This window comes from Procambarus clarkii, chromosome 16, assembly GCF_040958095.1.
Source record: "Procambarus clarkii isolate CNS0578487 chromosome 16, FALCON_Pclarkii_2.0, whole genome shotgun sequence".
Taxonomy (NCBI): domain Eukaryota; kingdom Metazoa; phylum Arthropoda; class Malacostraca; order Decapoda; family Cambaridae; genus Procambarus; species Procambarus clarkii.
Window position 1 is genome coordinate 26,332,551 of NC_091165.1, and position 27,717 is coordinate 26,360,267.

The 27,717-nt window shown below is 44.2% G+C and overlaps 1 protein-coding gene across 1 annotated transcript in view; it reads left to right on the top strand.

The window, feature by feature from the left end:
- Positions 1–27,717, top strand: part of LOC123759892 (rabankyrin-5) — a 147,005-nt gene that overhangs the window by 72,380 nt on the left and 46,908 nt on the right. The window contains exons 8-14 of the mRNA XM_069325353.1: positions 1,728–1,926; positions 5,387–5,582; positions 11,227–11,406; positions 12,985–13,174; positions 20,318–20,570; positions 21,283–21,456; positions 24,951–25,024. Of these exons, the coding sequence (XP_069181454.1) occupies positions 1,728–1,926; positions 5,387–5,582; positions 11,227–11,406; positions 12,985–13,174; positions 20,318–20,570; positions 21,283–21,456; positions 24,951–25,024 (1,266 nt within the window). The remainder of the gene's footprint in view (positions 1–1,727; positions 1,927–5,386; positions 5,583–11,226; positions 11,407–12,984; positions 13,175–20,317; positions 20,571–21,282; positions 21,457–24,950; positions 25,025–27,717) is intronic.

Sequence of the window (27,717 nt, forward strand, 5' to 3'; positions counted from 1 at the left end):
AGGGAGCCGACAGGGCTCCCCCCAGAAAACCAGTGTTAAATGTAACGAAACGCCATTTTCTGGGCGAGACCCGGAGGCTCTCCGGCAACTCTCCCTCCCTCCCTCCCTCCCTCCCTCTCTCTCTCCCTCCCTCCCTCCGGTCGGCGGTTTTCTTGTCGCAATTTTTGACATCCAGCCTCAGAACTGCAGGGTGGATAGCTGCCGTTAGTCTGTGGCTCCCTCCCAGGGAGGGGGGTTTGCGCAGACGACGGCGCGGTAACGAGGTGACGTCATGCTCGTGTGCTTGTTTTTGTTTGGGGAGTTCTGTCCACTAGTTCGACTTTCAGTAGCAATATTTTTACCAGAATAGGGGTTTGTTTTGGGGTGCCTACCTTTCTGGGTGCCTGACCCGGTTGATGGCAGACATTGAATGCTTCCAACCACACAGGGTTTCTATAGGCTATTGCTCCTTGTGCCTCTCTGAGAGGGCCAGGTTCTGGCTCGTAGTCCTCGGTAGGACTAGGACTCCATACACTTGACTGATGCTATGGTCTAATGCATTCATATCAGCCCGGATAATTCTAGGGAGCCGGCTCACCCAGAAAATGGCGTTTCATTACATTCATGCTGGTTTTTTATTTATATTTAGTTTAGAAATATAATTAGGATAATAAAAACAATTAAAACACCTGCTTTAGAAATTATTTATTAATCTGAAAATTTCAAAATTTCAAATTTCACTGAAGTATGACAACACAGATGAAGGAAAACCAAGTGAGGTTAACGGTACAGTATTCCCTATATCTGTCCACCTTCACTTATGTTGTTTCATCACAGAAAATGTCTATAAGGAGATTTCACCACATGTAGCTAGCTTCTCACACTTCAGCCTTTAAATTAATGTACAAAGATAAATCACTGAACGAAAATTATGGAAACCTCAGTCGGTCACTTGTTGTGTGAACCACTCTGGCTGGTGTTTGGTTAGTTTGGTCTACTTGTGTGATACAACTTGTCATATGAAAGCATTATTAATTGTAACTTGTGATAGACAGGTGGTGGGAATGTTTTCCACTAGTCTGTGAACTCTGTCCCAACATCGTAAGCAAATCCGCACGTCCCCTGCTTTGGCGAACCAGAGTTCGTTGAAAAGGGTGAGTAAATCTGGCCTGAAAAGTGTGCGACCTAGCCGGAGGTTCACCGAATCGAGGTTGCACTGTACTTGTCAGTGATTCAGGACTACAATTAAGAAGGTCTTCCCTGCTGTCACTTTTGTAGAGTGGAACTATGTTGGCCTTTTTCCATATACATTTTCTGCCAGGACTCCTTTCACACATGGATGACTTTACACATGGATGACTGAAAAATCAATTGAAGTGGAATACTGAGCTCATTTGAGCATTTCCTTAGAACTCAAGGTGAAACTCCATCTGGGCCAACTGCTTTGTTCCTACTTAGTGACTTGAGCTAAGCTTTGTTAGTTGGGCTTGTGAGGCGCCGATCTCACTGTTGTGAGATTGTTTATATCTGTCCTCTAGGTGTAACTGAGTACAGTAGTTTACTGGTGGGTGAGAAACTATTTCCATGCTGATTTTTGAATTAGTATTATATATTTGTTGCATGTGCATTATACTTATCACTAGTACTTGTTAGACATATTGCTGAATTTGCATCTTAATTAAAAATGAGAATTACTGTCATTTATATTTTAATGTATTTTATGTCATAATTCTGTGTTTGTGTTTCAGGGGATGAATATTCTGCCTCTTTCTTGATGAATCATGGGTGTTCAGTGAATGTGGCAACTCCTGGTGATGGCAGGACACCTCTTCACACTCTAGTTTCCCAGAATTATGAAGATCAGCAAACACGTGATGACATGGTCAAGGTCACACAGATGATGATGGAGAAGGGAGCTGATCCCAATATACAGGACAAGAATATGAGGTATGTTCTATAGAGTATTTTGGAAATATGCTTACATATGGCTCTACAGGTTGTTGACATAAGGTATAAAGGAAAACCAGTAGAGTGAAAGTGTTTACAAAACATATCCCAGTGTGTTGCATTATATTATTGTGTTGAAAAGAAAATAATGAGTGCTTGAATATTTGTAAAATTGGTTTGGAATGATGTGGCATGAGCCAACCCATGAAAAAAAAGGTAAATTTTTTGCTGGATGTGTATTTGTTGTATTTGATTTTGGGGTCGTAAAGCCCCGAAATCACCACCTTAAGGTTATCATTACCTATTTCTCTTTTGTTGTGGGTGTAGAGATTCATTTGTCTTTTTGACATTTAACACTGGTTTCGCGATAATGTTATCGCAGTCCTTAACCACTGTGATGCACTGAGTTTATTGTGACATTCCCCCTGTGCACATGAAATCATGTGTTCTCAAAAAAATCTTTTTGTTTGTAAAATGATAAATTCCCTTCCCTGAACATGTCTATGTAAAAATAAATACAAAACTCCACTTACTTTGGCTGTGGGAATGTGAACAAGATGAGCTGTTATGTCATCACGGCTGGTCGCCCGTGCGTGAAGCTCCCAGAGGCAGTCTCGCGGGCCATTCAAGCACTGCGAGTTGCCACAAATATATTTCCAATTATGTGTTCTATGTATTTCCAATGCGATTTAATTTTTTTTTATTGTACATGATGCATATTTTTGTTCTTTTACATCATGTATACAATAGAATCTTCATAATGTTCCATGGAACTGTGATACATGTCAGTAATGTGTCCACAATAAATGTTTATTGTCGCAATATTACTTGTTAAAAATTCACTAAAATTGCAATATGTACAGTTTCACACACTACACAGTAACACACTGTATTACACACTCAGTACTTCGGAAGTGAGTAATAATCAACGAAGTAGTCCATGGTACACAGCGCAACTTCGCTCTCATTGCACCATGTACAGGAAGATTTTCGCTTCCTGTTTCTTCGTTCTGTGTGCTTGCAAATAACGCACTCACGTACACCCTTGGCTTCAGTACTTATAGGTGGTATGTAGTCAAGCTTGTAAAGCATAAGGTAGTCTTGAAAAGATTGCTTTGTAAGGTCCCTGACTGGAAGAGATTGTCATTTTTGGAGAGTGCTAGTCAATCTAGAAGAGATTCAGCTATTGTTGAAAATATCTATGGAAAACACCATGCGTGTGTGCCACCCATGGTTGCTCACTCAGTACTAACCCAGCCAAAAACACTCAGTACTAACACAAGCCAAAACCTGGTCCCCTCAGAGAGGTGCAAGGAACAATGGCCCTGGAAAACCCCCCTTGTGGTTGGGGGTTTTCCTTATCTGCCATCGACCGGGGTTAGGCACCCAGAAAGGTAGACATAACAAAACAAACCCCACATGGTAAGAAAATTAAAACTAAAAACTGAAGAGAGGCAGAACTCCCTCCAATCCCAAGGAAACAAGCAAACGAGCAAATATCATACTCCACCGCCGTGTCGCTTGTCCATGCAGTCCTCCCTTTCCCTTCCCATAGAGGGAAAAGGGAGAGCCCCGAACCTTCCCACGCCGGCTACCTAGCACTCCAGTTCGTTTGCTAATGTGCTCCAGGGCAGTTGTCTTCTCTGGCCTCGAATTCCAAGGTGGTGTTTTTATCCAGGTCCAGGTGCAGTGTCCAAGTCTCGGCATTTACCCCACTCTTGGGGTCAGCTGCTGTTTCACGGCCCTCGTTTGGCCTTGGGTAGGGAGTGGTATTGTGCTGGTTGGGGCGTCAGGGTGTTGTGCAGCCTGCCTACCTATGTGGCAGCTGGTTCCTTTTGTTGTTGTTTTTCTTGCCTGGTGGGGGTCTGCCTGGTGTGGCTATTGTTCCACTTATAATATTTTGGTGGCCCTCTGCTAGGCCCCCATGATTGTACACGTCGCAGGGGTTTCAGTGTTTTGATCTCCCCCTTGTTAGCTTTGGGTCTTAACCGGTTAGCAACACCTTACCCGGGCTTTCCATTGAAGTCAACCTTCGGACCCTGGAAAACCCTGTCGGGGCTCAGTGGACCTATGGGTGCGTCTTCAGAGTTCCAGCCTGCCTCGTGCTGGTTCGAAGGTTGCTGTGTGCCCTTGTCCCGGGGTGACAGTCACCTCTTTTGCCTCCATCTTCCTGCCTTTGAGTGAACGACACCTTTGACCCCAGAGTCTTGCGAGTCGTGTTCTCTGCTTGTTCTCCAGTACTATTCTGATGACATTACTGTTAGTGTTGCATCCGTGTTGCATGATAGGTTGCCGCAACATGCTAGGTTGGTTCCCACCTGGATGTCCCATGGCTGCCCTGCTTTGGTTATAGGGGGCGTTAGTTGCTTCAACTTTGGTTCAGTTCGTGCTCCATGGTCCTTTCCCTATTGTTCATCCTACACCTCTTTTTCCCTGTTTCCAGCTTCCAAACGTCCGAGTCTATCGGAGTCGGGCCAGAGTTTAGGATGTTATTTTATAAGCCAGATAATTTATTGCTTAATTATTTCTTAGAGTTAACTTTGCCGTACTGTACTGAACATCGTTGTCGCATTGCTCACATAGCTTCCTAATTGGTTTTTATAAATTTGTTGAGTTAATTTGAAACAAGGTAGGAGTATTTTTGTTAAATAGATTATTAAAATTAAGGGTATTAACGATTACTAAATTTGTTGTTTATTAACCACAGACAAGGTAATCACTAGAGAAATAATAAAATAATTTAAGTAATTATCAGTTTTTCATAATTTTTTAGTAGTAAGTAATCAGATTCATCCTAATTAGACATTGTCACTGGAACAAGGGAAAACACTTGTATGCCCTTTTAGGACATTAGGAAATTAGGGGTCCAAGAGTCTTTATTACACACTTTTATACATTAAAGCTTTTGTTCAAAGTTAACTTATTACACTTGGGTGGAAGGCCACCCAACCACCATGTAGTATCAAAGCATTTGCCTTTTGGGTTCCTCAATTACCCAGACCCCAGATCAAATGTATCCTTAGCACTTCCAGGCATGGGGTCTGATCACCACCACAAATCACTAAGTACATCTGCCACCACAACTAAAAACCTTCACCTCAACTAAAACTTTGCTGCAACCACTTTTACCACTACAAAAAGACCACCATAACCATTTCCCCTGTTCCTATAGTCATCACATTCTTTTATTCATTTCACCACCTTGCAGTTATTTCATCCATCTGTAAAATTGTTCCACCTGTACTCCAGTAACTCATTGTACTTCTTACACTCCATGTGTGTGACTATGTAGTCATTATTCTCTGTAATCATAGCACCCACTGCAGTCATTTAACTACCCTGTTAGTATCATGTGATATACTAGTTCAGGAATATCTTTCTCATTTTCCCTCATGCAGTCAATGTCTAGTTGTACAATTGATTATACAATAAATTTAGGAAAATTCTTGGTTCTTTGCAGAACAGTGATGCACTTAATTGTGGAAGGGGAAAGAATGGAAATTTTCCGTGTTTTGATAGAACACAATAATCTACGTCTGGAGTTGAAAGACAAGTTTGGATACCCTACTTTGTGGTATGCTCTGACCAGAAGTACAGACTTTGGTGATGGATCTTGTGCTGCACTACTGATCAAGAAAGGGGCATCATCTGATGCTGTGAGTTTAACTACAGGTTTTGTATTTACTGAATATTCTTGCATTACAGTACGTATTTGTATATACAGTAAGTAGAAATGATAAATTAATTTTTGTTTTTGACATTTTTTCTTAGAAGATGAATATTTTTTTCATATTTATTTTTTAATTACCAGTAAGTTGCTGGACTATTTAAATGTAGAGTGGTCATATACCATTGCTCCCTGTGTCTTTGAGGGAACCAGGTTCTGGTGCTGGTTTCCAGTAGGCTTAAAGAACTCCAATGACTGACCCCAAACTAATATAGCACACATCAGTTCGGATAGCTTCAGGAAGCCTCCGGGTCTTCACCCAGAAAATGGCATTTCATTACATTCAACACTGGATTTTTAGGTCCAGATAGAATGTCAACCCAACCACATCTTTCCTGTAGTATCTCTATGGCTCTATCATTAAAAACTAAGTAGATTTGTTACACAGGATCTTCCTGTTCGAAAACCATACTGTCTGGCCATTATTATGTCATTATTCTCTAGATCTTCAACCCATTTGACTTTAACTATTGTTTCTAGTATTTTGACTAACACGCTTGTTAGTGATAAAAGTCTATAATTTAGAGGTTCCTCTTGACTACCATTTTTATAGATTGGTACTATGTTTGCCTTTTCCCATATACTGTATCTGCTAGGATTCTTGTGCACAAGAATATCTGGAATATTAATTGGAGTGGAATGCTCAGCTTAGTTGCCTATTCTCACAGCACCCAAGGTGAAACTCCATCAGGTCCAACTACTTTATTTCTTCCTAGCCCCTTGAGTAATTTTTCCATTTTGTCTTGAGATTTCTCTGAATTCTATGGCATTCTCTGGAAGTGGTATTGGGTCGTGCGGCATTGGTGGAGCCACTTAAGCTCGTGTTTGTGATTGCCGTTTCTTTGGACCCCATTCCACAAGCTTTCTCGCAATTTGTTTCACCTCTGGTCTGCTCATGAGCCGCCTGAGTGTGCCAGGTCCTTGGATCAGGTTCTTTCTTTTCTCCTGCTCATTTCATGGTGGCTGGCTCAACATCACTGGCTCTTTGGTGTTTGACCTTGTTGGTCCTTCCAGGGTTCTGGGAGAGGGGGGTGGGTTACTCCCGGACGGGGCGTTTCTGCTCGTCCGGGTTGGTTCCTTTTCGGCTCGCCGGGATTGGGTTCCTAGTTCCCTGGCAGCTGTTCCTTCTTGTTTTTGCCAGCCTTGTTTGGGAGCTCTGTTTTTCTCCGTTCCGATCCTGAGGGACTTCCCGCGGCTCCGCCTCTTTTGCAGATTGGTCTAGCCCTGTTCGGGGCTGATTCATTCTTCCCCTCGAGTCTTTGCATCTGGGGATTTTATCTCGTGTTCTCATCGCTTGTGTAGACGCTGGTGGCTTCGTTGTTGATCTCCCACCTGTGTGCTTCGTCTCCGTGGCAGTGTGTAGTTTTCTGGCGGTCCTTCTGGTTTTCCTATCACTGCATTGGGGTTCTTTGGTCTCTGATAAGGTTATCTTTTCTTTACCTTTGGGGTTGTTCCCGGACCATCTTCTGGTGCCGTGTACTTTTGCCTCGTCTTGGGTGGCGCTGGCGTAACCGCTCCAGCTTGTGTTCGGTGTGGCTATTCCTTCTGCTCCGTTCTGCTTGCTGTTTTGGGCGTTATTTCACCTCTGGCCTGCTCTCGCACTTCCGGTGCGGTCCTGGTCATTGGCCCGGGTGGTCTGTTCTATTCTTCTCCTCGGTTTGTCGTGATCCCTTCGGTTCTGGTGTTTTTTTTTTTTCAGGTTTCCTTTTTTTGTTGTTGACCTCTAGGGGCCAGGTCGGGGAGTTTGTCTCTTTGGCGCTCATGGTTTTTCTGCCTCGTTGGTCCTCGTGGTGGGTTGTTCTTTTGATACAGTCTCCTTCTCGGGTGATGTTTGGGTCTGCTGCTTCCCAGAAGGGTCCTGGGTTGCTGCTTGGTTGGTCAGGCCGGGGATGCTTTCTTTTGTTGTTCGGTTGCGGCTCTTCACTGTTCTCTGCGCATCTTGGCCTTCGGGGCTGTAGACACATTTTGGTTTGCCCGGGTTCTCTTATTTCCCTCCTTCCTGTTCTGGAGTTCGGATCTCCCGGGTCGTCTGCAGGGTTCTTTCTTTTTGTCTGTGGTTTTGTCTTTATGTTCGGGCACATGGCGTCCGCCTCCCAGATCCTTCCCTCTTTTCCTTATCTGTGGCGAGGTAGCTCCAGGGAGCCGACGGGGCTTCCCCCGGGAAAACCAGCGTTGAATGTAATGAAATGCCATTTTCTGGGTGAATCCCGGAGGCTCCGGAGATTTTCTAGAATTAATTGACGATTGCTTTCTTACGCAACACATTAAGGAACCAACACGGGAAAATAATATTTTAGATTTAGTGTTAACTAACAGGGAAACGCAAATTAATGACATCGAAATAGGGAGTGAGCTAGGGAGCAGTGATCACAAAGAAATCAGATTTAGCATAGAATGGAATAGACCAGTAGGAGAAAATTCTGTTAAAGTGCCAGATTTTCGAAAAGCTGATTTTAATAGCCTAAGAAATTTTTTGGGTCAAATTGATTGGAAAGGCTTGGGTATGGGGTGTGGGCCGGTCTTGGAGCGAGACATGAACCCAGCGATAGGTGACTTAAATGGGGATTTCGATGTGGATTCAATATATAACTTATTTAAGAATATTCTAAACAAAGCACAGGAACGTAGTATACCATACAAATTGAATAGATCGTATACTAATGACCCAAAGTGGATAACAAAGAATTTGAAGAACCTTATAGGTAAAAAGAGAGCTTGGTACAAAAGGATTAAAAATGGGGAGGTCACTTTAGAACAGGAATTCGTACAACTGGTTAGAAATGTTAAAAAAGAGATAAGGAAAGCAAAAAGAAACTATGAAGTTCGCATAGCAGGGCAAGCAAAGACAAATCCTAAAGGGTTTTTTCAGTTATATCGTACTAAGACTAGGGAAAGGATAGGTCCATTAAAAACTGAGACAGGTCAAATAACAGATAGTGATGAAGATGTGAGTAGTATTTTTAATAAATATTTTGTATCTGTATTTACTAAAGAGGAACTTAACAATATGCCTTCAGCCGAACAAGTCTATGTGGGTGGGGACGAGGACAGGTTGACGAGTTTAGCAGTTACCAGGGAGGATGTTCTTAAACAAATAGTAAAACTCAAACCAAACAAATCCCCAGGGCCGGATGAAGTGTTTGCTAGGGTGCTTAAAGAATGCAAAGAGGAGCTTTGTGACCCACTGTCAACCATATTTAATAAATCAATAGAGTCAGGCAGAGTGCCAGAGTTTTGGAAAGTTGCTAATGTGATACCAGTTTTTAAGAAAGGAGATAGATCACTTGCGTCTAACTATCGACCAATTAGCCTAACGTCTATTGTGGGAAAGTTACTCGAATCTATAATAGCAAATAAAATTCGTCTTCATCTTGAAAAACATAAATTAATAATTGAGTCGCAACATGGTTTTATAAATGGCCGTTCATGTTTAACAAATTTGTTATCTTTTTATTCTAGCATTGTTGAGGCAGTTGATAGTGGTAAGGATTGCGATGTTGTATACCTTGACTTTAGCAAAGCTTTTGATACAGTGCCACATGAAAGACTGATTAAAAAAATAGGGTCTCATGGTATTGGGGGTGCTATATTAAGGCTGGATTAGGGCATGGCTATACCAAAGGAAACAGAGAGTTAGTATAAATGGAATCAAGTCAGAGTGGGAAAATGTTGTAAGTGGAGTGCCTCAAGGCTCTGTCCTGGGACCTCTGTTGTTTATAATATATATAAATGATTTAGATTCAGGTTTGAGTAGCAACATTTGCAAATTTGCCGATGATACGAAAATCGGTAGGGAAATTAATTCGGAGGAGGACTCACTATCACTTCAAGTTGATCTAGATAGGGTTTTGAAATGGTCAAAGGATTGGCAGATGCAGTTTAATGCTGATAAATGTAAAGTTCTGAGGTTAGGTAATGATGATAGAGTTACAAGATACGAGCTAGATGGTGTTGTGATTGCGAAGTCGGATTGCGAAAGGGATCTGGGAGTTATGATTAGTAAGAATTTAAAACAAAAGGATCAATGCATAAATGTTCGTAATAAGGCAAATCGGACACTTGGATTTATTAATCGCAGCGTTAGTAACAAGACACCTGGTGTGGTTCTCAAGCTATATCTTGCTCTAGTTAGGCCCCATTTAGATTATGCAGTTCAGTTTTGGTCGCCATATTATAGAATGGATATAAATTCACTTGAACGTGTCCAGCGTAGGATGACTAAGTTAATTCCCCAAATTAGAAATCTTTCATATGAAGAAAGATTAACAAAGCTTAAGTTGCATTCACTGGAAAGGCGAAGAGTTAGGGGCGACATGATAGAGGTTTACAAGTGGGTGAATGGACATAACAAGGGGGATATTAATAGGGTATTAAAAGTATCAACACAGGACAGAACACGAAACAATGGGTATAAATTGGATAAGTTTAGATTTAGGAAAGACTTGGGTAAATACTGGTTCAGTAACAGGGTTGTAGATTTGTGGAACCAATTGCCGCGTAACGTGGTGGAGGTGGGGTCCCTCGATTGTTTCAAGCGCGGGTTGGACAAGTATATGAGTGGGATTGGGTGGTTATAGAATAGGAGCTGCCTCGTATGGGCCAATAGGCCTTCTGCAGTTACCTTTGTTCTTATGTTCTTATGTTATGTTCTCCCCAGCATCCCGCCCTCCCTCCGGTCGGCGGTGTCTTTCGTGCTTTTTGACATCCAGCCTAAGAACTAAAGGTTGGGTCGCCAGCGGGTGGGTCTGGGGCTCCCCCTTCCTCCTCCCGGGGAGGGGGGGTTGCGCAGGCAGCAGTGCGACGAAATGATGCCATGCTAGTTTGCTCATTTTCGTTTAGGGAGTTCTATCCACTTGTTCGGCCTTCGATCGCAATAGTTTTACCAGAATAGGGGTTTGTTTTGGGGCGCTTACCTTTCTGGTTGCCTGTCCTGGTCGATGGCAGATATAGAATGTTCCCAACCACAGAGGGGTCTCTATAGGCCATTGCTCTTCGTGCCTCTCCAGAGGGGGCCAGGTTCTGGCTCGTGGTCCCTGGTAGGTAAGAACTCTATGCATTGACTAATGCCAGAAAGATATCCATTCAGCCTGGATAGCTCTGGGAAGCCTCCGGGACTCACCCAGAAAATGGCGTTTCATTACATTCAATGCTAGTTTTTGCCAAACTTCCACGCCCTATTGCGGCCAAAATATGCCACTTACATTTTTTATTATTATTTTCCCGTGATTAAGGAACACAAATTGACAGGTTTATAAGAAAAAAAAAGTTATTTTTTTTTTTAGACAGCTGTGGGTGACAAAGGTCAAATAGCCCAGAGCAGCTTGAGGGTTAAATTTGATGCACACTTGCAAAACTTGGACAACTTTTTACAATACGGTGCAGCACGTGAATTTATTTAATTATAATAAATTATAAAGTAAATTGCTTCATTTTGATAAGCAAATATGATTGAATTATATAGTAATAGTTATAGATTCTGTAACCCCTCTAATAGCAGTGTATAACAAATTATTGCCATGATCATTATGATTATGTTTGATTTTGAATTAACAAAGCATTTTATATTTACCCAGGTTGTGGGCACCAAAGGTGAAGCTCTCCTTCATCTTGTGGCACGAGAAGGTCTGGAAGAAGCAGGTCTTTTTCTTACCACACAAGGTGCTAATTGTAATGTAGTTAATGCTGATGGAGAAACACCTCTCCATTTATCATGTACTGTTGGTCTCCCATCACTGACAACTGCACTCCTCCAGGTAAGGCACCAGTCAACCTTGAAATGCCTTGTATAGGGTTCATATCCTTTTTTGTTTTATGCATATACATTTTTCTTGTTACTGCATTTAGATGCTGTATTTGATTCATGTTTTATCCTGTTTAATATATAACCATGTAATTGTTTTCCTATTATATTAACCATTCACTAATTTGAACCTCACTAACTTAAATCTCTAGGTAACTCAGCCAAAATCACGACAGAGTTTGACTATTTCTTGATTCAGATTGATCGGACTTATGGGGCATAGCTGTCACATTACTGAATGATGTGCAGTGGCCTATATTTACAAATGCACAGATACTGTACATTAAAACAGTATATAAATAGAAACTAAATTAAAAATTATATAAAATCTTATAACCCACTATTATTGATTGTTAGAAATGCCAGTAATTTCCCCTGCTAAAATATCTGGACGCAAGGGATCTGTTGCTGCTCGGTGATACTAGCGTTGCCTCGGAATACGAGGGTGTTGATACGCATACAGGCCGACCTAGTGCGTGGTGGCACGGCGATCGCCCCTCAGTTTACCAATGCCTCGCACCCAGTGACTATCCCGCCTGAATTCTTCACCAGGATTTACAGTGTTTTGTTGGATATTTGACCATTTGAGCATAAAAGTTGTTATATATCTCGTAATGAGTCCCAAGAAAGTCAATGGTAAGGTTCAACCTAAGAAAAAAGTTGAGTAGAGGCAGTAGAGGATATCCCTTCCACATTAAGAAAATGTGTGAAGAATGGGAAAAACTGCAAAGTTTTGTTGAAAAAAACTCACCCAGATCTTGCCCAAAAAACTCACCCAAAGCTATAGCAGGCCGTTGCATTGACCTTTTAAATGACAATGTGATGTCTTACTACAGACAAGTGTTAAAATGTAGGGAAAACAAATGTCTTTAGACAGTTTCTTAGTAAGACAAGCAAGCAGTGAGCCACAAGCACGTCCTAGTGGTATGCAGGCAAAACGTGCCAGAGAATGCACTCCAGAGAGGTCCTTACTGCCTGATGATATAATGGAAGGGGACTCCCCTTCCAAATAGTAACACCTCTCCTCCTCCCCCCTCCTCACCATCTCCCATACGCCAACAGCACTCATCAGCATGGGTCAGTAATCACTTGAACATACTTTTGTAGTGTAGATTTCAATGAATTAGGTATGAAATTTAGTTTGAAGTGAGGTTTTTGGGTAGTCAGGAAGAGATTAATTCATTTCCCATTATTTCTTATGGGGAAATTAGCTTCTGTTTACAAGTTTTCGGATTACGAGCTGTCTCCAGGAACGGATTAAACTCTTAAACCAAGGTACCCCTGAATGACAAAAGAGTGCAGGAAAGACGGGACACCACGAGCATAAATCTTATCCTGTAACTACACTTAGGTAATTAGGAGTTAGGAGCTACACTAGGAGCCTGCCATTGTTTCAATTATTATATATGTACATCCTAATTATGTAAGCTGAGCATAGCTAATGTGTTGCAACCCTTAATGGGGGTGCTATATTACACTCATTACTGTTTTAAAATAGTGCAGATTATTAGTAATACATTTTTATTTGCAGATAGGTGCAAACCCAAATTTTCAAACGTATTCATCCACACCAATGGCCATTGTATCATCATCAAATGATCCATTTGCTGAAGATGAAAATGATTCACCATTATCTACTTTAACTTTTCGTGAAACAGCCCTTCATCGAGCCATCAGAAACAAGAATGAGAGTGATATAAGAGCAATCTTAGACCACAAAGGTATGGAATGTTAATATGATGCTGAAGAAAATTATAAAATTAGCAATAATTAATATACACAAATTGCTGTTCAGTTTAATATACTGTATTGGTAGACCCCTTATATTTAAAGCTGTTCTCTCTGTGGAGAGCCCCTCTGGCTCCTCGGAGCTATACGGGGCTGATATGTATGTATTAGACCATGGCGATCAGTCTATTCAAATGGAGTTCTGAGCTTATTGGAAACCACAAGCCAGAACCTGGCCCGCCTCAGAGAGGCACAAGGAGCAATGGCCTATAGAAACGCCCATGTGGTTGGAAGCATTCTATGTCTGCCATCTACCAAGTTAAGCACCCAGAAAGGTAAACATCCCAAAACAGACCCCAACTGGTGAAACAGTACTACCTAAAACTGAACTGCTAAGCAGAACTTCCCAATCTGTAAACAAGCAAACAAGCATGACATCACGCCCACTGCCGTGCCGCTTGTCTGCGCAGCTCCCCTCTTCCCGGGAGGGGGAAGGGGGGAGCCCCAGACCCCGCGCCGGCTATCCACCCTCAGTTCTGAGGGTGATGTGTTGAGTGGCAGTTATTTGACTCTGACTCAAATCTTTGAGCAGTGTTGTGCCTCGTGGTGTTGTGCTGTGGTGTGCGAGCCAGGTGTAATTCCAGAAATACTATGTCTGCATGCGCCTAGGGTCACCTTCCCTAGGTGCCCTGTAAGTACTGCCCCTTGCGGTTTGGGGTTACCTTCCACAAACTGTTTGGGAACTACCTCCGCAGGGTTCTTTTGCTACTCGGTGATTGCCCTCCCTTGGGCTCAGCTGGGGCTTTCGTGCCACTGTTTGACCTTGAGTGGGAGGTAGTATCGTCACTGGCAGGGGCGCAAGGTACTGTGCAGCTGTCTTATATTATGCATAGCAGCCGGTTCTGTTCCTCCTGGAGATGTTGTGCTTTTGCAGGGTTTTTCTTTTTCTTTTCTTTTGGTTTGCCTGGCGGGGATACTGCCTAGTGTGGCTACAGAACCACTTGTATTATTTTGGTGCCCCTTCACTAGGCCCCTATGAATGTACACATCGCAGGGGTTCAGCTTTTGTTTGTTTGTTTGGTAGTTCTGGGATAACCAGTTAGCAATACCTTGCCTGGGTTTCCTTTAGCAGTCAGCCTAAGGGCCCTGGAAAACCTCATTGGGGTTTATTGGTCCAATGGATGCATCCTCCGAGTCCCATCTCACTTCATGAGAGTTTGAAGGTTGCTCTGTCCCCTTGTCTCAGGTTGAAACTCGCCTTTTCTGCCTCCCCCATGTTGCCTGTTGGGTCAATGAGACCTTTGAACTAGTCCTGTGAGTGGTGTTCCTTACTTGTACTCCAGTTCACCCAATCCACTGATCTTAATATTCAGGTGCAGGCAGCTTTAGCGTTGCATGCGAGGTTTAGGTTGCTTCAATATGCTAGGTTGGTTGCCTTTCCGCATGTCCGAGGCTTCCTTGCTTTGGTTATAGGGACCCGGACTTAGGGGGTGCTAGTCGCCTCGATTTTGGTTTCATCCGTGCCCGCTTGTCCTTCCCTCTTCTGTTGTTCGTCCTGTTTCTCCCCCCCCCCCCCCTTTGTTGCCGGCTCCCAAACGTCTGAGGGTTTCGGATTCGGGGCAAGGTTTAGATGGTGGCGAGACTCGGATGGTTTCGGGGGCTGGCCCTTCTGCTGGTTCAGCTGCCGGAACTTTTGGGTCAGACCAGCGGACTTCCATCTTCCCTGCTTTTCCCGTGGCCTCTGCCTTTTCTCCAGAGACGGAGGGTTTGGGGGACAGCTCTGCCCCGAGTCCCAACGTAGAGGATCCCAGGGCTGGGGAGGAGTTGACATGAGGAACTTGTGCCCTGTTTAACCCCGTTTGGGTGTTGGTACCCTTAGTGTAGGTCATGCTGTTGCAGGGAGAGGGGTTTTCTTATCCCCCCTCCCTGTATGAGTTTGCTATGAGTTCAGTTCCTCCCCGGGTTTGGTTTTGGGTTCCCTTAGGTTCCTCGGTTCCCACTTTCCAGAGGTTTTCGGCTTTCCGCATCACGCCTAAGGAGGTTCGGGACGCTATTGCGTCGTACCTCCTGCGAGATCCAGATTTCGCTTCGATAATGGATCATTCTTCCTTTTAAGTTTGGTTCCTCTTTTTCCTTACTGGGTGCATTACAAGGTGCCAGAGTCATCCTGGTTGGCAGATTGCTCTTTCTTTTCATTGGGGGCATGGCATGCGTTCTGTCAGACCCGCACGTTTGAGTATAGTGTGAAACTACTAGTACTGTTCAGGTTTACCTGGGGGCGAGTTTGAGCGCCTCAATGCGTGCTTGTCCGCCCCCGTTCTTCCTTGAGATATCAGTTAGCTACAGCTTCACGTGCAGGTTCCCCGCCCTTTCGACATCTTTTGTGGCTGAGGACTTGCATGCCCTTAGGCATTTGGCTTCGGTTTTGCATTTCTTTTCCCTTTTTGAGCTGTCTTCGGATTGGCTCGAGGAGGATGTGGAGGCGCTGGGATCTGGTCCTGCATCTGGTGCACTTGCTTCAATGGCTTGGGCGTCGGTTGCCTTGTTGAGGTTGTTTGTGCTGATTCTGAAGGAATCTGAAGGAAACAGTGTCTCTGTTCTCTGCTTCTCACCTCATGTGCCGACAGGCAGTGCTCGCTCACTCTTTAGAATCTGCTTGGGGCCTGGCGCTTTGGTTTTCATCCCATTTTTGCCTGTTGCTGTTTGTAGAGTCTGCGGTTGTGCAGTATTTGCAGGCAGCTTCTTCTAGTTGCCATCCCATGTCGGAGTTGTTGGTTCTCTGGGGGGGGGGTGTCCTGCTCATAAGTGTCATGCCATGGTTTGGGATTCCTTCGATTGTGATGGGCCAGTGGTGCCAGATTCAGGGCAGGCCCTCCTTCGGAGTCAAAGGCATCAAAGTTCAAATACAGTATGTTTATTGAGACAAGAAAAAAATACATCTCAAAGGGATAGAATAGCTTAGGCTATTTCTAAAGCATCTGGTCATCTCGGTGCTCACTGTGTGTTGTTTGGCTTCTCGTAAGGGTCGTTGACCCTTTCGCGGTTTACCCCATAGACGGAGCGATGGGGGGGGGGGAGAGGCTCACTGGTCCCACAATTCATGGGCATTTTGGGTCGTTTCTTCTGTCCTCTGGTGGCATTGGGAGGTTCCTCCTTTTTTGGGGGTTTGGGACTGGCAGGGCAGGCCTCTTCTCCTGTGCTCTTGTCAGATCATCTTGGAATGGGTGTGTCAAAACGACAACGTCCCCCAAGTGGGTTTCTCGCCTGTTTCCAGTACCGAAACGCGATTGTTCTTGGTGAACTGGAAGAAGTCCCACGTGGTTCCCTCTCAGGTTCGGACTTGGCTGGGTCTTTTGTGGGACTCTCAGACTGTTTCCTTATCTCTCCCTCCAGTGGCATTGCTGCGGCTGCAGTTCCATCTTCGGCTGTTTTTGGAGGGCACCTGGGTCACTTGTCGGTTGTTCGTGCAGCTGTGCGGGAGTCTGAACTTCGCTGTGCTGGTCTTCCAGTCTGGTCGGATCTGACTTCGGCAGCTGTTCTGGTTCCTTCGGGGGATGCCCCTTCCACCACTTTCGCGATCACTGGGTTCGGACCTCAGTGGGCCTTGTGTCACCTGCTTTCTCTTCAGTTTTTTTGGGGTTCAGTGCTGTGGCGCCTACCCGAGTCCTTGTTCGATGTGTTCACAGATGTGTCGTCTCTCGGCTGGGGCTTTGTGACCAGTGCCTACCAGGCCGGCCAGGGTCGGTGGGGTCCGTCCTTCCGTTGGGCTCACAGCACAGTGCAGGAGTTTGTGACAGTGTGGCTTTTGCTTCAGAGAATTCGTGTCACTCGCGGATCGATGTTCGAGCTCCATTCGGACTCCTCCCTGGTGGTTCATTGTCTGAACCACGGGGGTTCGATGCAGTCCTTGGCTCACTGGGGGCTGGTTACTTCAGGTGACTCGTCTGTTGGATTCTCGGGGTTTGGCTTTCCGTGCAGTTCATGTCCGGGGAGTGTCCATCGTCCTGGCAAACAACCTGTCTTGGTTCATTCCCGTCCACGGAATGGATGGTAGACACCAACATGTTTCGTTGACTCGGCCGGATGTATGGACTCCCGGACATAGACATCTTCACGTCGGCGTGGTCTCAGCTTCTCCCATTCTATGTGGCGCCCTTCCCCGCCTGTGAGGTTTTCGCTGTAGATGCCTTTCGGCAGGACTGGTCGAGGTGGGGTTACCTGTACCTCTTCCCCACTGGTCCAGCTGTTGCTTCGGGTTCTGGCTCGGTTGGAGTCCTTCCCAGGGAGAGTAGTCCTCGTGGCCCCTTGGTGGCCGGCCAAGCCTTGGTTTCAGATGCTGCTTGCTCAGTGTCCGAACCCAGGGCATTTCCTGCGGCTCCGCCTCTTTCAGCAGGTTGGACCAGTCCGGTACGTGGCTGGTTCGACATTCTCCTCTGCTCTTCGCGTCTGCTCTTTTTGACGAAGGTGTATCACCATCTCTATGGTGATCAGGTGGCTTCATTGATGGTGTCCCACCTGCGAGCTTCGTCTCTGGGACCATATGAAGTTTCCTCGCATTCTTTTCGCCATTTTCTTGCTCTTCGTAGGTTGTCTTCTATTTCCTACCTATTGGCCTCTTTCTATTATATAGGAAGAGGCCAAACCCCCAAACATACCAGCGATACAAAGATGCGAGAAACAACTATACTGCAGTAAGGAGAGAGGCAGAAAGAAATTTTGAAAAAGGGATAGCGGATAAATGTAAAATAGAACCGGGCCTATTCTACAAAATCATAAACAACAAATTGCAGGTAAAGGATAATATCCAGAGATTGAAAATGGGAAACAGATTCACGGAAAATGAAAAGGAAATGTGTAAAGCATTAAACAAAAAGTTCCAAAGTGTGTTTGTACAAAATGAAATTTTCAGAGAACAACATAGTGTGTATAGAGGTGTCTAGAGATGGAGTGGAAAATATGTTAAAGGAGCTAAGTAAGAACATAGCAGTTGGCCCAGATGGAGTTTCACCATGGGTTCTGAGAGAATGTGCATCTGAGCTCAGCATTCCACTTCACCTGATCTGTCAGGCATCCCTGTGTACAGGAGTTGTAGCAGACGTGTGGAAAAAGGCCAACATAATTTCAATCTACAAAAGTGGCAGTAGGGAAGACCCCCCCCCCTCAATTTTAGACATGTATCATTGACAATTGTAATAGTGAAAATATTGGAAAAAATAATAAAAACTAAATGGGTAGAACACCTGGAGAGAAATGATATAATATCAGACAGACAGTATGGTTTTCGATCTGGAAAATCCTGTGTATCGAATTTACTCAGTTTCTATGTATAATACACAGAGATTTTATAGGAAAGAGATGGTTGGGTTGACTGCATCTATCTGGACCTAAAAAAGGCTTTCAACAGAGTTCCACATAAGAGGTTGTTCTGGAAACTTGAAAATATTGGAGGGGTGACAGGTAAGCTTCTAACATGGATGAAAAATTTTCTGACTGATAGAAAAATGAGGGCAGTAATCAGAGGCAATTTATCATAATGGAGAAAGGTCACAAGTGGAGTACCACAGGGTTCAGTTCTTGCAACAGTGATGTTTATTGTCTACATAAATGATCTACCAGTTGGTATACAGAATTATATGAACATGTTTGCTGATGATGCTAAGATAATAGGAAGGATAAAAAACTAAGATGATTGCCATGCTCTTCAAGAAGACCTGGACAAAATAAGTATATGGAGCACCACTTGGCAAATGGAATTTAATGTGAATAAATGCCATGTTATGGAATGTGGAATAGGAGAACATAGACCCACACAACCTATAAATTATGTGAGAAATCTTTAAAGAATTCTGATAAAGAAAGAGATCTAGGGGTGGTTATAGATAGAAAACTATCACCTGAGGAATTTAGAACATAAAGAACGTTGTGCGAGGAGTCTATGCCATTCTTTCTAACTTTAGAATTGTTTTTAAATACTTGGATGGCGAAATACTAAAGAAATTGTTCACGACTTTTGTTAGGCCAAAGCTAGAATATGCAGTGGTTGTGTGGTGCCCATATCTTAAGAAGCATATCAACAAACTGGAAAAGGTGCAAAGACATGCTAATAGTGGCTCCCAGAACTGAAATGCAAGAGCTACGAGGTGAGGGTAGAGGCATTAAATATGCCAAAACTAGAAGACAGAAGAAAAAGAGGTGATATGATCACTACGTACAAAATAGTAACAGGAATTGATAAAATCGATAGGGAAGATTTCCTGAGACCTGGAACTTCAAGAACAAGAGGACATAGATTTAAACTAACTAAACAAAGATGCCGAAGAAATATAAGAAAATTCATTTTCCCAAACAGAGTGGTAGACGGTTGGAACAAGTTAGGCGAGAAGGTGGTAGAGGCCAAAACCGTCAGTAGCTTCAAAGCATTATATGACAGTGCTGGGTAGACGGGACAATACGAGTGTAGCTCTCATCCTGTAACTACACTTAGATAATTACATTTAAGTAATTACTCTGGGGCTGTCCAGCCAAGACTCGTGCAACAAGTGGTTCAACCACTCGACAGCAACAAAATGAAATACCTGTATGACATGAACATAATACACATGTACATAGTGAAATTTAAACATACTGTACATTAATATAGATACTGCAGCCGTATAATGTTATAGAAAATTGCATCACAAGTAAATGAATACATATAGGTATGGGCCCAGTGTATCTAGTCGGAATTGGTTATGCTGGGATCATAACAGTAGCTTTTCTTGGAAATAAGAGTGATTAACAAGTGAAATGAACTGAAAGCAGAGATATTGAAAGTCTGTTCCATTTATTGCCTTAAGAGCAGATATGAATAATCACTAGGTCAAGAGTAGTTGCAGCGGTTACCTGAGAGCTAAGAGGCATGGCCCAAAATCTGAGCCTACCTTCATGCAGAAATATTTAGGTTAATACAAGCATGTACCCCTCCACAAATACATATTCAAATGCAAATATTTGCAGTTCAGATACTCACTAGAAATGTTTTGTAACATAAATGCATTTATATCTCTGATACCTTGTTCATTCCATAAACTGCCCAATGGAGTAAGGATACTGACACGGAGTTATTGTCTTAATGTTTTTATTTTATTCTTTTACAGAATATTGTGAGAGTCACAAAGTAGACTCTCTGTTGATTCCTGATCTAAACCTTCGAGATTCAGGTGACTTAACAGTGCTGGGAGTGGCATTAGGGACTGAGCAACTGTCAGTGGCAAAACATCTATTGGAAGCTGGTGCTGATATAAATACTACTGACTCTCAAGGCCTGAACCTTTTACACATGGCCATCCAGGTTAAAGATATACAAGTGGCCACTTTCCTTATTAATAATGGAGCAGATGTGAATCTGAGGTTTGTTGTTGCTTTTTCAATTTTCCAAAAGTAAATGGCAAATGGTAATATATAATATTAATGACAATATTAATCATGATAATTAATGTCTTTATAGTGTCATTATGTGTTAAATGAATATTGTGCATAAAATCTATGATGGAAATTATTATTTCAAGTACAGTACAATAATTTATGCAGCTTAATTTAGATTAAATTTGTTATTCTCTTGAGGGGGGCCAGGTTCTGGGTCATAGCCCCTGGTAGGCCTAAAAGAACTTCTCGGCTGATGGCACCTGCTGTTTGGCACTATATCAGCATAGTAGCTTCAGAAACCCTAATTTCTTTTACATTGATATATTACAAATAATATTTATATTCCACCAAAATCATTCTTTATATTTTATTTGCATGTCTAACTATGCATTGTATTGCTTGCTTTAAGAAAAATGTATAAAATTTTGTGGTAAATAGCCAAAAAAGAGGAAAATTCCAGGACATCTTGATTTTCATCAAATCTAGATCAGGTCCAGAACAATATAAGCCAGATTTTTAGGTTCACCTGTATAGAGAAATATTCATTTTTGACGCAGGCAATGAGTCACAATAATGTGGCTAAAGTATGTTGACCAGACCACACACTAGAAGGTGAAGGGACGACGACGTTTCAGTCCCTTCACCTTCTAGTGTGTGGTCTGGTCAACAATCATTTTTTATATGTTTGTCTTTGCAGAACTCGTGAAGGTCAATCACCATTAGAATTATGTATCAATGAAGGCTTTGGGGCAGTGGTTGGCCTGTTGTGTAGTAAAGGAGCTGATCACAGCAATCATCCAAACTCACCTGAGCCTCCCCTGTGGCTAGCACTTGACTCCAAACAGGAAGATATTGCTTCCACTTTAGTTCAGTAAGTTATTCCTCTACAGTAGGCATTTCAGACTCATATTTGATTATGGATTCACATTCAATTTGTTAATAAAATATGCTTATCACCGAGTTTCCTCTAAACCTCTTGTTAAGGTAGTTGCTCCTGTGTTGATACATAGCATTTATATGGGATCATTGCTTAGTTGTTGCCTTTCAGTCATGGCATCATTCTCTTTCTGCCCTGTTTTGCACGGTGCTGATGAGGTTGTCCACATGTTGTGGTTCTTAGTGGCCTTGGGAGAAGATGGTGTGGATGGGCAGGGAGTTCTATAGATGATGATAGGTCATGTTCACCATAATCATTGCCGATTGCCATGGCATCGTTCTGCATCTGGTTGGATTTATTGATGTAGCTGCATTCTTACTGCAGCTATGGTTGTGCATGTTTGCAGCCCGCTTCATGTGTCATGGACTTCGGGAGATTGCAAACATGTAATTACCTGATTGTTCTCCTAGTTATCCTTGTGGTGTAAGAGTCCCTTGTGAAGTGTATAACCCAGGAGAGACATACAAACAGCAGTGTTAAATGTTGAAAAAACATTTGGAATCCCCCTGCCAGTACAATAGTCAGTTCTGCACATGTACAGAGCATTGTCATAGCAGGAAAGCGCCATCCCCCAAACAGTGTAAACAGCAAAGAAAATATATATTTAAAAAGTATATTTAGTGCTGGAAAATATATAGAAACAACAGTGTTAAACGTTGAAAAACAGCATGGAACTTTATAAGACATAAATGAACTATTGGAAGTTACAAATGTGTGTGAAACATTATTGTAACCGGGAGGTTCGCTCTGTTTGCTCGCGCTTGGTCCCACAATTCATAGGCGTTTTCGATCGTGTCATCCGGCCTGTGATGGTGTTAGGTGGCTCCTCCCCTTTTGGGGGGTTCGGGGTTGGCAGGGCAGGCTTCTTCTCCTGCGCTTTGTCAGGTCATCTCGGAGTGGGTGCGCTTGGACGTGGTCCTAACGACCCCCATCCTCTGGTGGGTTTCCAACCTGTTTCCAGTACTGCAACAGGACTGTGCGGATCTGAGGTTCATTCTGGACTTGTCCCATCTGAACCCCTGGATTTCTTGCACCTCCTTTCTGATGAACACTTTTTCTCAGGTCCAGCTTCTTTTGGAGCCAAGTGCCTGGATTGTGTCCCTTTACCTGAAGCACGCGTATTGGCACGTTCCTATTCGTCCGAGGTTCAGAAGCTGGTTAGGTGTCGTGGTGGGATGTCAGGCTTACCGTTTTCATTGCCTGCGTTTTTGGCTTGAATCTGGCACCTTGTGTATTCACGCATCTTACCCAGGTTGTGGTGACCCATCTGCGTGTGCTAGGGGTTCAGGTGCTGGTCTACTTCGATGACTGGCTGGTGTGGGCTCCCCGTCGGTCCGCTTTTCTGGTCGCCAGGAGTGTGGTTCTTTCCCAGCTCGCCGGGTTCAGGTTCCTGGTGAACTGGAGGAAGTCCCATCTGGTTCCGTCCTAGGTTCAGACCTGGCTGGGTCTTGTTTGGGACTCTCGAACCGTTTTTATGTCTCTCTCTCTGGAGGTGTTGCTGAGGCTGCGGTCCCGCTTTTGACTGTTTCTGGGGGAGTCCCGTGTCACTTGGCCATTGCTCGAACAGTTGTGCGGGAGTTTGAACTTCACCATGTTGGTCTACCTGCTGGGTCGGGTTTGGCTTCGGCGTCTGTTCTGGTTCCTTTGGGGGATGCCCCTTCCGCTTCTCTTGTGATCGCTGGGTTCGTACTCCGGGGGCTTTGCATCAGTTGCTGCGTCAACAGCTTCCTCTTCGGGGTTTTCAGGGTTCACTGCTTTGGCACCTACCCGAGCCCTCGCTCAATGTGTTCACGGACTCGACATCTCTCGGCTGGGGCTTTGTGACCAGTGCTTACCAGGCCTGCCAGGGACGGTGGGGTCTGTCCTACCATCTGGCTTACAGCACTGTGCTGGAGTTTGCGACAGTTTGACTTTCACTTTAGAGGGTTCAGGTCGCTAGGGGGGGTTCGACCATTTAGCTCCATTCGGACTGTTCTCCGGTGGTTCATTGCTTGAACCGCAGGGGTTCTTTTCAGTCCTTGCCTCTTTGGGGCTGGTTGCTTCGAAGGGCTCGTCTGCTGGCTTCTCGGGGTTTGGCTCTCCATGTGGTTCATTTCTGGAGTGTCCAACATCCTGGCAGACGGCCTGTTTCAGTTCATTCCCCCTGTCCACAGAATGGACGGTCAATGCCGATTTCTTCCATTGGCTCTGATGGTTGTACAGACGCCCAAATGTGGACCTCTTTGCGTCGACATGGTCTCGGCGTCTCCCGATCTATGTGGCAGTCCTTCTCTGATTGCGAAGCTGTCGCAGTAGACACCTTTATGCAGGACTGGTCGAGGTGGGTTTACCTGTATCTCTTCTTCCCGGTTCAGCTGTTGCTTTGGGTTCTAGCTTGGTTGGAGTCCTACCAAGGAAGAGTAGTCCTCGTGAGCCCCTTAGTGGCCGACCCAGCCTTCGTTCCAGGCGCTGCTTGCTCAGTGTGCGAACCCAGGATGTTCTCCGCGGCTCCACCTCTTCCATCAGGTTGGACCAGTCCAATACACGGCTGGTTAGGTTTTCTCCTCCGTTCTTCGCATCTAGTCTTTTTTAAACTGGTTTATCAACATTTGTATGGTGATCGGGTGGCTTCATTGATGGTGTCCCACTTGAAAGCTTTGTCTCAGTGACAGTATGAAGTTACCTGGCGTTCTTTCTGCCATTTTCTCTCTCTTCGTAGGTTGACTTCTGTTTCTGATCAGGTTGTTTTGTTCTTTTTGATTTGACTTTTTCAGGCTCATCATTTGATGCCTAATACTGTACTGTCGCCTCTTATCATGAAGGGCTGGCGGAGCTGCTCCAGCTTGCGTTCGGGGTGGATGTCACTTCTGTCCCGTTCCATAGCTTTCTCATGCTTTGTTTCACCTCCTGCCTGCTTATGCGCCATCTGTGCCGTCCTGGTCCTTTGACAGGGTGCTCTCTTATCTTTCCTCTTCTTAGTTTGTGGTGACCCCTTCGGTTCAAGATTGTTCAGATGTAACCCAATGGTGGAGAACAGTCTTAGCAAGATTGCTTCAGGGAGGCACTAGGGCTCTACCAGAAAGAGGCATTTCATTACATTCACCAGTGTTTTTAAGACATCTGGAGTAACATCTTCAAATGTATTCAGTATTATAATGTCTCATTTAGATCAGCCCTTTTATGTCTTGCTTGAAGAGATGTTTATTCGAGTGTCTCGGCCTTTTCTAGTAAACAGTGAAACTGGTTCCGAGTCATTTTTGTTACTTTGTGCTGAACTTTTACCAGTGGAAATGTCTTTTAGCATGTGAGGTCTCAGTGCTTGGATATAGAAGTTCAAGACACTTGAAAATGGCCATATAGCTTTGATGGTTGCTACAAAGATATGCTAGGTCCATAAGAGTTAAATTATTTTAGCATACAGTACTTTATTTGTAAATATTGCTCCCCAGGTATCATGTTGACACTGACAACTGGGGAAATGGACCTGATGGATGTCTTCAAACTCTTCTCCACAAAGCTATTGGTAAGACTTGTGTGATTAAAAATAATATACCCTAATAATTTAAGCCAAACAAATATACTGTACAGCAAGCATAACACATTTAAATATTGGTTTGATTCTTTGAAGCCAGTTGCTAGATCATTTGGCCTTGTTTTCATATACAGGGAGTTCCCGCTTTACAAACATTCACTTTACATTCTCCCAGGTCCTATTGTACCCTCCCTTCTGGGCCTTGCTAAAAGGAGCCAAGTTTTGGCTGGTGGTCTCCCAGTATGCAAAAAGAACTCTGATGATGTAACTGATGATGCTTGGTAGTATGGCACTTAATCAGTGATGATAGCTTCAGGGAGCCTCCAGGGCTCACCCAGAAACTGGTGTTTCATTACATTTAATGCAGATTTTCTGTAAAGAGCCCCATTGGTTCCCTGAAGTTAGCTACTTACTGAGAAGGACAAATATGGGAAACTAACTAGGGAGGCAGGAGCACCACAGGTATCAACTTGGTTGAAACCGAAAGCCGCGTTAGATGCCCCAGTGCATACAAGGCCACAGAGGACCAGGAGACCCTGGTAGATCTCCAAAACCCCCTTGCCTGAACATCGGCCCAAGACATATGTCCAAAAACAGCCGACATGGCGAAATGCTGATGAACATCATGAGCATGATGGGTAGACCGCAGGCTGGCTAGCTGTAATGACACTGCAGATAACCTGAAACACAAGCTCTTGAACAGGGAACCAGAGAAACGGAACAGCCCACAACAAGGCCACTGAAACCAAACCGGTGGCTCAAAGTCAGCAGTGCAAACCCACCACTGGACAAAGTGCATGAAACACCCCCAGCCAATAGAACCAAGCCTCCACAACTAAAGGACTCCTATGAAAGCCTGCCATCATAATCTTTGCCAGAAAAGGAGTAGGCTGCAAACAAAACCACCACCAGGACCAAGGCACAAAAGCCACAGCGTCAGCGTACGAAGCTTAACCACCCAACAACTGGAAGCCAAGGAAACAAAAACAAAGCCTACCAAAAACAACCCCAAACCGAAGAGGCCACAGTAAATCTAGGTGAAAAAAAAAAAGAAAGAACCCGATCCAAAGACCAGGTAGTTTCAGGCGGCACATGAGCAGGCCCGAGATGAAACAAAGCATGAGAAAGCTCTCAATATGGGACCAAGTTACATCCACCCTGAATAAAAGCAGAAGCGGCTTTGCCAACGCCTCACGATAAGAGGCGTCTTATGCCTAATGGCATAAGCATCTTATGCCTAATGCGACAGCATTAGGCATAAGATGCTTATCAATAAAAAGTCAAGAAAAGATAAAACAACCCGGTCCGAAACAAAATGACGATGACAGAGGGACAGAATAATGATGAAAAGACCACCTAGAAACATCGTACTGCTGATGAGAAGACCATCATAGGTAAGACACCTTAAAAGCAGTCACCTGATCACCATAGAAATGGCGATAATGATGCATCAAAAAGACCAGACGCAAAAAGTAGAAGAGAAGATAGAACCTGTAAAGTACGTTACCCGCCTAACCCTCTGAGAGAGGCGGAGCCAAGGAACAACGCCTGGGTTTGGACACCGAGCAAGCAATGCCTGAAACCAAGGCTGGGCTGAACACCAAGGGTCCAGAAGCAGCAATTTTTTTTCTGTAAGACTCCAGGCGCACCACCACACAGAGCAATGCCTAAACCGGGAAAAAAAGGGAAAAGGCACTGCCATCTCTACCAGTCCAGCCGAATGGCATCCACCGCGAGGGCCTCAAAGTCGGGAAACAGCGCCGCATAAAGAAGCAGATGCCGAGACAATTCTGTCGCAAAGAAGTCGACATCCAGGTGCCTGAACGTCTGGCAAAGCCAGAGGAAGGACTCGGCATTGACGGTCCAAACGGTGGAAAGAGGAAGGCAGCAAGATAGACCATTGGCCAAGACATTGGACAAACCCTGAACATGAATGGTGCGAACATGTAAACCAAGAACTCAGCAGATGAGCTACCTAAGTTGTTCTCCCGAAGCACGGGGGAACAATCCAAATGAAGCCAGATCACAAAGCCTGGAAGAATGTGAACTTTCTACAGCTCCTGCCACACAGGAGTTAGGTGTTAGGGCCGGTGGCTGTGTGGACAGCACGCTTGATATGTAGTCATGTGGACCGGGGTTCGATTCCCGGGGCCGGCAGAAACAAATGGGCAGCGTTTCTTTCATCCTGATGTTCCTGTTACCTAGCAGTAAATAGGTACCTGACAACTGTTACGGGCTGCTTCCTGGGGTGTGTGGGAGAAAAAAAAATAGTAGTTAGGAACAGTTGGTTGATTGACAGTTGAGAGGCGGGCCGAAAGAGCAGAGCTCAACTCCCGCAAGCACAACTAGGTGAATACAGCTGCAAACTCCTGCACCGTGCAGTGAGCCCGACAAAGCGACCGCCAACGACCCTGGCCAAACTGGTGATGTAAGGGCACGAGCTGGTAAGCCATACCCTAGAGTACGAATTCACAAAACACGTCCTTATTTGCTTATAGTATAGCTATGTACTTTAAACCAGCGATGTAGAACCAATCTGCATTTATAAACACTTCAAACACAAGAATGACCATGTGGCACCGGTACCATATTTTTGCATTGGCGAGACTCGAGAAACAACCAAAGTGTGTGCATTACATTTATTTAAACACAGGAAAAGGGATAATACACTGACTAGGAATAAT